At 48.4% G+C, this 12107-nt stretch overlaps 1 protein-coding gene across 11 annotated transcripts; it reads left to right on the top strand.

Moving 5' to 3' along the window:
- Positions 1–6: 6 nt before the first annotated feature.
- On the top strand, positions 7–12107 carry trak2 (trafficking protein, kinesin binding 2). 11 transcript variants are annotated; one of them, XM_047331752.1, is made up of 17 exons: positions 28–158; positions 1079–1336; positions 2349–2566; positions 2665–2850; positions 5517–5576; positions 6002–6078; positions 6189–6305; positions 6733–6948; positions 7053–7131; positions 7244–7374; positions 7469–7543; positions 7689–7826; positions 7922–8001; positions 8133–8656; positions 8738–9283; positions 9363–9462; positions 9579–12107. In XM_047331752.1, exons 3-17 carry the CDS (start codon positions 2512–2514, stop codon positions 10372–10374), a joined length of 3180 nt encoding a protein of 1059 aa, XP_047187708.1. In that variant the 5' UTR covers positions 28–158; positions 1079–1336; positions 2349–2511; the 3' UTR covers positions 10375–12107. The 11 variants fall into 11 exon arrangements, with proteins under 11 accessions (XP_047187704.1, XP_047187708.1, XP_047187705.1 ...); XM_047331749.1 differs by having other exon boundaries at positions 1920–2566; XM_047331751.1 differs by having other exon boundaries at positions 1079–2225.

The following is a 12107-nucleotide window of genomic DNA, read 5'->3' as shown; positions in this document are numbered from 1 at the left end:
CGGAGAAGAAGAAGTGTGTACAAGCCAACCAATCACGTTACGATCGCTCATCCTGTTGTGGCTCCAGGACACGCCCTCAATCACGGCTCTTTGTCGAGGGCAGAGCAAAGATGGACGCTTCATGTTTTCCTCCTGCTATGGAATAATATCGATATAGGGTAAGATGTTTATTATTCACTATTGAATTCCATAACGCTGTCATGTTCAGCGCGCGAGGGACGCTTCCAGTCTCATGCTAGCGGAGTGGTGTTGTGAAACGGTGAAGCTAACGGAGCTAACGCTAGCTGCCCTGCGAAAACATAGCTCGCGATAGCTCGCGTTAGCATGTTTCAATACCCGCGTTCACACATTTTATAATCCATAATCATCATAACCTTTTATATTTATATATTAGAGGTTAACATGTACAGTAAATGTAAGCAGCTGAACACTAAGCGCTCCGCGTGGGTTGACATGGTTTCCCCGGTCGAACCAAGCTAATCATGAGATTATCTTTTATAGAATTAATTTTAAAAATCATAATAAACTTATCTCAATATTTCTCTTAAATATTTTGGGATGTTCTAGTATATTTCGGCGCTTAAGATCTCTACGAAGCATCACTGAATATCAACATCACCTCGATTTATAGGCTTCCCACACCCCTCCAATCAGGAAAATGATCGCATGACAGTTTCAGGAATTGTAGAGTTTTATCCAAGTAACTTAATTTTTTTATGAAGTAAAGTCGTGCCGAATTAAATATCGCCACCTGAGGCTTAATTAAAAGTCATTCGCTTATATTTTACCCATCTTTGTTTTTTACTGAGCATTGAAACAACGTTAAAATGAATGTTTTTCAAACGGAGTCTTGTTAAATTTTGTTTTTGGTAGTTAAAATTAAATTTGGTTCAGTCAGTGTCACATGCTGCCTCTCGTGACTTCTTCCTCCTGAAGCTAGAAGCCCCCTGGTCCAGTGTCCAGTCTGTCAGGTCCAAGATGGGCAGATGCTGTGATGCTGCACAAAAAAAAACGACCCCAAAACAGATAAAAGCTATGAAGGATATCTCAGTTTTTGTATTATTTGTCTTGACCTCAGCTTGTAGGTGAGTGAGAGTGCTTCAGACATGCAGCTGGCTGTAGGTCACTCTGGATGGGAGCATCAGCTGGATGTTAAGATGAGACATGACGGGAGAGGACATCTGTAGAAAAGCTGATGCAAGCAGACGCTTCCTCTGGGACACACTGGTGTTGTGTGTATTGCTGCTGCCGTCTGAATTTCACAGAGCCAATGAGACGACAAGGCCACGGTATAAACGAGACACTGTCCGGTGGTGTCAGTGTTACTCATCACGAAGTGAGTCACCGGCACTCGGACAAGATTAGCTTTGGTACTTCAACAGGACGAGAAGAAGCATCATCAATCTGAAAGATGTTTCTGTGTGTGAAATATGAACAGGTGCAGAGATTTCTTTACCCTGGATTGATGCTAATGATTAATGCATGCACTGTTTTGTGTATAGGATTGCTAATGTAATGTCAATAATGTCAGTGCAGTGTATCAGCCAGGCCTCTAACGGTAAACAGCACTTTGTGTGCATCTCTGTAATCTCCTTTATGAAGCCAGTAGTTTCAGCTCCACTGTTATGTAAGCAGACGATTAAGTTGCCCAAGGACTCTGTCTTTCCACTGACATGCTTACTGATACGCCCACACACAAACGCGCGCACACACACGCGCACAGCTATGCACAGCTACAGGACAAGCACTGAGGTCAGTGATGCAGATGGTGCTGAGGTCGTAGTGGGCGGTCGGATGTATGACCTTGCACAATATTGCCATTTGGAATGAGCTATTAATGACATTTCTCCAACAATTTTTTTCTTTAATTGTGCTTGACGAATCAATCCCCTTCCGGGAACATCCTGTCTCGTTCATAGGCCTGGAACAGTCCCCTACGGAGACTGGGCGACAGGAAGTGGGAGGGCTCTGTGTCGGCCCCTCGGCCCGCCCTTCAAACAGTATGTGGCACATTAGAAGGAAACAAAAATGCAACAGAGTTGCAGGGAAGCAGCTGACTTGAGATTTGTGGAATTCTGAAGAAGACGCCTGGGGGACAGTTCGTGGTGAAAGTGTCCAACAGTAAACTCTGTGGGATGAATTCTTTTTTATCCCCTTCTGGTTTTACATGGCAGCGACCAAGCAGGAGGCAGAACAGAGGGAGGGGCAACACCGGGAAATGATGGGTGATGTCAGCAGATGCACTAACGATACCTCATCAATAACTCCAGATATTAAGTGCAACATTTCTGAGTGATATCAGTCTTTTATTGCTTCTTTCATATATAATCTCCGATCCTGTGTTGCAGGTAAAGGAGCGTGTGTGTGTGTGTGTGTGTGGGGGGGGTCATCACCCGTCCGTGCAGCAACAGGATGTGATGTCGCGGCCGTAGTGGCTCCCATCGTTCTGTCCGGCCAGCGTTGTGTTTAGTGTGAGGGGAGGAGTTCCCCTCCGGCCCCGAGGGCGGGGCCATGTTTGAAGTCAAACCCCGGGCGGTGGAGAAGAAGGAGTCAAGCACAGAGACAGGTAGGGGTGTGTAAACTGATGGAGATGTTAGATTCCCCCCGATTGATGTCACATTTAACCACGAGCCGTTTGATCCTAAATGTCACTTCGTCCCACAGATGAGGGGCTCGGCAGCAGCGGCCGGCCGTACGGCTCGGTGGGCTCTGGCTCGGCCGGCTCCGGCTCTGTGTACCTGTCAGACAGCCAGGACTGGGTGGTCTCCCCCAGCTGCTCCCCAGAGGAAGGCCCGGTCCAGCACAATGCCATCTCCCCGCTGCTGGCAGAGGAAACGTTCCGCTACATGAGTAAGCATCGCTTTTTATATTTAAAGTTTTATTTGGGCTGGAAAACATTTGTTGGACATGACGCTAGTTTGTTTTGAGCAACTGTTTCCGATGAAAACGGCCACATCGTGGCTCTGTGTCGCTTTTCTGCTTCTGCTTTGGTTTGATTGGTCGAGCCTGTGGCGGCGTCGGTGAGCAGATGGTGTGTTTGTGGTTCAGCGCATTGGACACGTGCCGGATTCATTTTACACAGCGCACATCCTCGACAATCAAAACCACAGGGATTTACTGTAGATATTATTTGGCACGTGGGTTGTGATTGTGTCTACTTGAGTGTGCAAGACAGCTCTGACCCTGAGTGTGTGTGTGCGAGAGTGTGTGTGTGTTTGTGAGAGAGATGGAGGGAGGAATGCAGAGCTCCAGAGTTAAGTGTATCTGAGTCACAGGACAGAGGGTGATGAGGAAGGGGAGGAGTCAGAGTGGATAGACGGAGGATAAAGAAGGAGATCGTAGGGAGATGAGTCGGGGCCATGCCGCTTTTCAACTTCCACAATGAGGAGCTTTACGATAACTTCGCCGTGGAAGGTGAGTGGACAGGCTTCAGAGAGAGAGAGAGAGAGAGAGAGAGAGAGAGAGAGAGAGAGAGAGAGAGAGAGACAGACAGACAGACAGACAGACAGACAGACAGACATGTGAGCCGGTGTGAGGCAGCTTTAGTCATGTCTTCTAGGTCGGGCAGGACGTGACAGGGTGGAGGGGAAAGTGTGTGTGTGTGTGTGTGTGTGTGTGTGTGTGTGTGTGTGTGTGTGTGTGTGTGTGTGTGTGTGTGTGTGTGTGTGTGTGTGTGTGTGTGTGTGTGTGTGTGTGTGTGTGTGTGTGTGTGTGTGACTAGCATTACAGTACAGTAGTTATGACTGCTGTTAGAACGCTCCTGGAAAGACAGGAAGTAGACAAGTTTGAATCAATGCTTTGTGTTTACATTCAAACTAGTTGTGGTATGCAAGGGGAACTGTTGACTTCCTGTCTAGTTTGTTTCTCGCACAAGCATAATTTGATCCTTCTTTTCTGCGTTGGTGCTCTTTGTTTATTTCCCTCTGAACACATGTTTTATTGTGTATGAAAACATTTCCATTGACTTTGCTCATGTTTGACCTAAATAACTGATGCAAAGCTTCACTTCCTGTACAGAGTGTAGAAGATTTAAACGTTTTGTTGACATGGTTGGATTGAGAGTGTCGCACGAGTGAGAGAAGTGAGGACAGTGAGGGAGCGTCTGTTTCGTGTTCCTGCTCGTTCCACTTGTGCGGTGTAAAATCAACCGGGGTCTATAAATATCCCTGATGCCCTTGCAGAGACATGTTCATATGCACATGCCCTCTGGTTGCCCTAAAACAAACATTTATTTACTGTATGAAGAAATGCACGGGATTATATATCCAGTTTTTGTTTTTGTGTCATGTTGTGAAAAAATTTATATAAATTAAAAAATGTTCAACTCATTTATATCTGTACACACCCTGGTGCCAACAGGATGTACAGATGCTCACACAAGCTGAATTTATAATCCATTTTTTGTACGTTTGTAAAAAAAAAAACTATTTCCTACACTACACTTACTTTTAAATATGGCGTAGTTAAAGTTTATGGTATCAAAGACAACCATGAATTAAAGGTGCAAAGTGTTCAACAAGTCACCCATTGACCATTGTACTGTGCGTGTGCGTGTGTGTGTGTGTGCGTGAATCAGTATCAAACAACAGCACTCATTTTGTGACGCATTGAACTTTGCAGTTATGTATTCGAATGTGACCAGAGTTCAGTCAGTCAGTGATCATGTCTGTCCATCGTGGGGCTGCTCTCAGATTAATATCTTTTCATTTTTAAAGGGAGCATTTGGTAGAAGATGATCAAATCGAACCATGGACATAATTTAAACACTGCTTTGCACCCAGCAGGAAAAAGCATGTATGTGTGTTTAAGCACAGTAGGACATGAATGTCATACATGTGAGATCATTAGCCCTTTGTATGTGTGTGTGTACTGTACTGCACTGTACTGCACTGTACTGTATCTGTCGTACCGTGGAACAAAAGATATCTCTGCTGTGCCGAGGTTATTTTTAACCACTGACTGTATGAGGAGGAGAGAGCAGCGTCCAGACCCAGAGGTCACCACGGGCCTCAGATTACTGGACCGCGGCTCTCGTCCGTCAGAGGACGAGCCCTTTTACATCTAATCCTCGGTGACATGTCGATCGTTTCCTTACTGAAACTGACCAAAACTTAAGCGCAGGGAGGAAAATCAGCTGTGAAAACATTGTAATTCGCTTGTCATCGTGGCTGTTAACGTGTGGTCACGATACGCAAATATTCTCCTCAAATCAATCGCTGCAGAGTAAATGGTCAAAGGTGTGATTGGAGATGCCACTTTTCTCTGAACAGGTGGAAGTGTGAGCAGCGCGGCGCTGGCGACACCCACTCAGGTGCTCATGGCGGCTCCAGAAATAACTGATGTGTAGATTCTCTGTGGGTTTATTGAAGCTTCAGCGTTCACTATCTGCTCCTTCCTTCTTCCTCTCTGTGTCGCCTTTCTTTCCTTCTTCCTCCAGTTCATGTAAAACAACAATCTGGTTCCTTCTAAAAACTTCTCTTCCCCTCTTTTTTTCTCTCTCCTCTGTTTCTCACTAGCATATCTTGCTTTGGAGCCCTCTTCTTATTCCCACCCCGGCTCTCAGAGCCTCTCCAAAGGTATCTCACCCTGTTCTGCTCTGCAACCCCTCCTCATTTAGCTCTAGAGCGAGAGAGGGGCTTCGGTCCTCAGAGAGCCGGAGGCCTGCAGCCCCTCTCTGCTGTTTGCATGTAGATGACAGCAGACATCTACGTAGTATAGGTTGCTGTAGACGGCTTGTAGTGCTATAATGTGTAATTACTGTAGCTCGTCATTACATTCTGACCACTAGCAACCGCATCGCCATGTTGTAGCATCAGTTAGCATCAGCTGATCATTTTATTCAGTAGTACTGTATGTAAAGCTGGCAGACGTGTGTACATTAGTTTTGTGTTATGTTTTCTACTTCAAATTTCCTAATTGCACAATGTGCATGCTAGATTGCATGTCAGTGTGTATTTTGTGCGTGTGTGTGTCCTATCAGTAACATGTATTCTCCTTGCAGTCCTCGTTGCCGATCGCGTGGACCAGATGACCAAGACGTACAATGACGTCGAAGTGGTCACTCACCTTTTGGCAGAGGTAAGCGTGCCCCTCACCCGTAACTTAAGTTTGTTTTCTACGAAGCAGCAGCAGAGTCTAATTGGCTGATTGACACCCTGGGGTTTTCCTGTCTTCTTCTCATCGGACAGCGGGACAAAGACCTGGAGTTGGCAGCTCGCATCGGTCAGTCGCTGCTGCAGAGGAACAACCTCCTGCAGGAACGCAACGAGGCCTTAGAGGAGCAGCTGGTGCAGACCTTGGACCAGGTAGATGAAAATTCTTCGTTTAAATGCATTTTTCTTTTTGCACTTGATATTATTTATGATTGATTCAATAAGAGGCCTTAAAGAAACATTTTGACATGTGTAATTTAATGTAAGATTGTTATTCAAAAGGTTACTTTTGAATAACAAAAAAGGGTTACTTTTGAATAACAACAACAAAACTTTTCTCACCGACCGAGCAGTGACTGATAAGGACCAATCAGGAAGTGAATATGGGTCACTGTGTCATCGTCTCCGGCCGTACTAAAACGGGTCCAGTGGCGTTTCCAAACTTCTCAGTGTTTGACACTCGAGAGCTCAGAGTTGGTGTGGATAGCAGGCGTAACCGTGGCAGCAGTGATGCATTTTAAAACTAAAATGTAGTTCTGTGGATGAAGCCTTCGTCACTTAATCCTTCCTCACTGACCAGGTCCATCAGCTGCAGCATGAACTTAGTCAGAAGGACGAGCTGCTGCGGATGGTGGCCAGCGCCTCGGAGGAGAGCGAGACCGACTCCAACGTGTCCACCCCCCTGCTGAAGCCCAAGTCGTCGGGCGGAACCGCCACCGCCGCTCTCAGCCAGCTGGAGTCTCTGCAGGGCAAACTGCAGGAGCTGGAAGAGGAGAACCTGACGCTGAGGTCTGAGGTACGAAGTGGTGGAAACAATGAATCGGTGGAACAGAAAATAACAATAGGAAGTGAAAATGGGAAGTAATAAAAATATTTTTCCATAACGTCGCCCCCTTCCAGGCTCGTCAACTGAAAAGAGACACCATCACGTATGAGGAGAAGGAGCAGCAGCTTGTGAGCGACTGTGTCAAGGAGCTCCGTGAGTGGAATGCACACACACACACACACACACACACACACACACACACACACACATGCACCTCCTTTAAAGGCTGAAAGACTCTTTGTAACCCGTGTTGGTTTGCTGCCAGGTGAGTCCAACACGCACATGGTGTCTCTGTCGGATGAATTGTCTCAGAAGAACGAGGAGCTGCTCCGACACCAGGAGGAAATCGCCCAGCTGCTCTCTCAGATAGTGGAGCTGCAGCACCGAGTGAAGGAGGTGAGGAGAATCTCTTCTGTCCAGAAAGTTAACGCCAAATTTGAATACTTAGGGTGTGTGAGGGTATTTATTGTGTGTGTCATTTTATCTGTAGCTGGCGTTGGAGAAGGAGGAGCTGAGGATCCACCTGCAGGCGTCCAAAGATGCTCAGAGGCAGCTCACAGCAGAGGTACCGTCCCACACATCATTACACCCATACCTGTTACATTTCTACTGGTCCCAGATGAAACTCGAACCCAGTACGCAAATTAATTGTTGTATGCTGTAAAGAATTAATTTATTACCCAGTGCTTGTGTGTGTGTGTGTGCTTCAGTTGAACGAGTTGGCGGAGAGGAACGCCGAGTGTGTGGAGATGCTCCACGAGTCTCAGGAGGAGATCAGAGAACTCCGCAGTAAAAACACTCCGGCTTCTGGGATGCGACGGCACCTTTCCTACGGCCTCTACCCCATGGTGAGAGACACACTCGCACCGTAGCTCATCGCTACACAAATGTCTAAAGATGGAGTATGAATTAATAAGGAGAGTTTCTGAATGTCGTTCTGCAGGACTCACTGGCAGCAGAGATCGAGGGCACCATGAGGAGAGAGCTGAGCGTGGAGGAAGAAACGGCCTTTCAGGACCAAAGGTTCGGAAAAAAAACCAACAACGCTAACTTCAGAAATCGGGAGAAGGGTTAAATTTGAGGTGTTGTTTTTTTTAGTCAAGAGTATATTGATTAATTTGTGGCCCTCTTTTTGATTAATTTCCAACCTGCAGGGTATCCCAGAAGCGAGTCTTCCAAACAGTCCGCTCCGTCAACGCTTCGTCGTCGCGGCCTGCTTCAGCCACGCCTCCGATCCCCGGCTCCGGACAGAGCTCTCTGGTGATGACGGCTCAGCCCTTCGAGTCCAATCAGGGGTACGTTACAGAGAATAACATCTTCCTGTCATGGAGGAAGTTTGGACCCTTTCAGCTCAATGAACCTCTTTATGTCTGCAGGGAGGAGGTGCGACTGGGCCAGCCTGGCTGTCCCGGAAGTAACGACCTCACCAGGGCGCTCCACCGCCTGTCGCTGCGGCGGCAGAACTTCATGTGCGAGCGACAGTTCTTCCAGGCGGAGCGAGAGAAGAAGCTACAGGCGCTGGCGGGGTCGGAGGCGGATGGCGGCGAGAGCAGCGTCTGCAGCTCGCCGATGGGCAGCATGATGTCGTCTTGCTCCAACCTGTCGGAGCTCTCGTTCGGCTCCAGCATCTTCAAGACCTTCCTCCCCGAGAAGCTTCAGATCGTCAAACCCATGGAAGGTATAAACTATTTCTCACCGTCCTTTTACTATCAATCACGAATTTTGTGGAGCAGCTGTCGAAGATATTTCTGTTTCCTAGGCTCACTGACGCTCCACCACTGGCAGCAGCTGGCCAAACCCCACCTGGCCACCATCCTGGACCCGCACCCGGGGGTGGTGACCAAGGGTTTCCGCCCGCTGGCGCAGGATGCCGTCTACCGCCTCTCCGACATGGAGGAGGACGAGGAGGACGAAGAGCATGGAGGGGCCAGCATCCTGGAGAAGGGGGCGGCGGAGCAGGGTAAGGACGAGGATGAGGAAGAGGAGGAAGGGGGGATCACCTTCAAGGTGCGCTACACGTCCACGCCAGAGGAGAGGAGGGACAGGAAGCATTCGGTGTCGCCGCTCCCCGTCCCACCTCTCTCCCCCGCTACGCCAACTTCGTTGTCCTCGGTTCGATCGGACGTCTGCGTGACAACTGCACTTCATGTTACTGAGGCATCCAACCAATCGTCTCAGCCCATTCCAAGAGCCTCAGCAGCAACGGTCCAACCACAGCGTCAGATTTACACCACAGCATCATCAACAACAACATCGGCATCAACAACAACAACAGCAACAACAACAGCAACAACGACTTCCTCTGGTAAACACTGAACACTGACTGTTGACGGTGTTTCTCTGCTCGTTGTTATTACGTTTGTCTCATAACCTGATTTGTTTAGTCCAAAACCCAGGAAAGTGTCAGAGCTCCACATTCTCCACCTACACCTTCACCACCTGCCGCATCCTGCACCCCAGTGACATCACACAGGTCACCCAGAGGTCAGTCTGTGTCTCATGAGCTTACATACTGAAACACGCTGTCAATCATTTTTCAAATATCATCCTGCTTACACGTGACTTTCTTTTGTCTCCTTGTGTCCGTCTGCGGTTGTCAGTTGTCAGTCGTCCCTCTTGGCCAACACGCCCAGCTCCATGAGGACGGGTCCCAGTACCCCCGTGACCCCCTGCAGACTGAGCCTGGGCGACTGCTTCCCCCCTCGACGCCCCTCGGTGCCGACCAGCAGCCTGGCCAAGCTGGTGCTGGAGAGGGGTATTTCTGCGCAGGTGTCCACCGACACCCCTCCCTCGTCGCCCAAAACCACCCCCAGGCAGCCCCTCTTCCGTTTCCTCCCCAACACACCCCCCAACTCCCCCTCCCACTCCCCTGCTCCCTCTCCTGTGCCCATGGAATCACGCCAGCACCCTGCCGACAATTTCCTGGCCTCCCGACCGGCCGAGCTTTTTCTCCAGGACGTTTACGGCTTGAATCTGGGCCGCGCCCCGCACCCCGACCTGCCGAGCCCCTCCCAGGAAACCCCGGCTGCTGTCCGTCCGGGCCGAGCCAGACTCGACCCGGTTAACGTCGGCTTGGTGGAGAGGCTGCGGCGGCTGGGATTCGCCAAGGTGCTCCACGGTCAGCTCCACGGTTCTGAGTTGGAGGCGTCGGTGCGGCGCCAGGATTCTGCCACTTTTGTGTCGGCGGGCGGAGGCAGCCTATTGGACGGGCTGAGGCGCAATCAGAGCCTCCCGGCCATGATTGGTGCCAGAGCAGTAAAGACAGCGGGTAACCCCACCCCTCCTCCTCACCCCACCTCCCTCGCCCTCCCCCCTCCGCCATGGGAAAACCTGAAAGTGCGGCGCCGGAACCTCGCCACCGTCTCCCATATCCCATCAGGCTCAGCCAAGCGCTGAAGAGGAGTTGGATGAGCTGGGAAGACACATGAACCTCCACCTCCCTCCTCCTCCCCTTATCTCTCCTCCTTTCTGCCTTCGGAGAGACGAGGCGTCGGCGGTCAGAACAAAACTCCTCCGTGTTATGACTAAAGCACAATCCAACCAAGCTGACTGTTTTTAGCGACGCCGACAGTGTCTGTGTAGATGTTTGCTACGGCGCTCAATGTTAAGGCCTTAGCTGCAGCTCTCTGTACCTTCAGTCAACTTTATGAGTTAGGTTGTGTCGTTTTCCTGCGAGGCTCTGGACATTCAGGTGGAGCAGAGAGAAGGAACGTGTACGTGGGAAGAAAGTTTGTGGAAGTGGATTAGAAGAGAAGAAGAAGAGGTTTGACAGAGTGAAGCGATGAGGAGAAGATGTATTTAAGAGAAGGTAAAGGTGAAGAAAGTAAAGAGGGACTGACGTCCAGAGTCTTGCTCATTCAAGGGCTGGAGAAGCTTCAGTCTGTAATAAACCTGCACCACGTCGGCCGACCGAGCCAATAACAGGGAACCAGTGGTCTAGGGACATTAAAACATTTACAGTGAGGAAAGAAGGGACGTGCTCGCTGGCTCCACAGCGCACTGCCAGTATTCAAAAACTCTTTTGACTCTATAATCACGGATCAGGGCAAGCATCTGCATGACCTTGCCTACAGGTCCCAGCATGCACCTGTTGGCAGATGGGAGGGGCCAGGCTGAGGGCGAGGTGAGAAACAAATCAGACACCAGGCCAAAAAACAAAAAAGAAAACAGTTCTGCCTTTTTCCTTCAGGACCTCGTGTTTTGTGTGTTTTTCATGGTTTGAGGCCTTAAATAGGATCCACTCTGTTCTGTTTTGTGTTTGTGTGTTTGTACAGTATGTACAGTATCAGTTGCACTCAGTGGGAGGTCGTGTTGGTTTGAACTAATCACTGCTCGGTTGTCGACATTTCAACACAGCGTTTGGCTTTAAAGGAAAAGCTTTAAAGGTTTGTTGTCAGGCCGGTGGGACATTCAGGTTCGGTTCGTTGGGAGGGAAAACCACAGACACATGATTTTATTTAAACGTCACATCCAAGTTTATCATGATTTTCTCTTGGGAGTTTATTTCAAAGACCGGTGTAGTTGACCAGCAGGTTGGTTCTCCAGATTCCCCTCTGCTCAGTTTCTGCACTTTCACCTTATTTAACCTTTTGTTTCACTTTTCGACCTTTATAGATTTTAACACATTAATGAGAGGAATTTAGCATAACAGGTGCCTGTTGTAACATTGTTGGCTAACATTTTTCATAAGATTTTAATATATGTAGTATTTTCTTTTTTATATATATATATAATTTTTTTTCTTTTATATGTAGAGGCCCAGAGAAGGGAATCCCATCCAGCCAAAAGTGTTATTTCAAATTCTGAACAAATGGAACACTCTCGACTTACATGTGACGCATTTTGTGATGATTAGTTGTAACATATTTAATAACGAAGAGAAGTGCTTCAGTTTAATGTTTTGTACGTTTTGGAGAGGAGAGGGAAGGAGGCACCTTATTCAGACTGTTCATATCTGTAGATTAGTTGTTGTCATATTCAGTGAATCATGGGGTTCAGCTTTGTGTCCGTCTTATGGCTGAAATACAAATTGCCCTCTTCATGTCTCCGCCCTAAGATCATGATCCTCTGTAAACTATTATTCAGTCGCCTCTTTTTTTCTTTTTTTTAAATAAAGCAATGGAAACGAA

The sequence above is a fragment of the Scophthalmus maximus genome, chromosome 1, assembly GCF_022379125.1.
Source record: "Scophthalmus maximus strain ysfricsl-2021 chromosome 1, ASM2237912v1, whole genome shotgun sequence".
In the NCBI taxonomy this organism is placed as follows: Eukaryota; Metazoa; Chordata; class Actinopteri; order Pleuronectiformes; family Scophthalmidae; genus Scophthalmus; species Scophthalmus maximus.
Note: the sequence above shows the minus strand (reverse complement) of the source record. Positions and strands in the feature narration are given on the sequence as shown.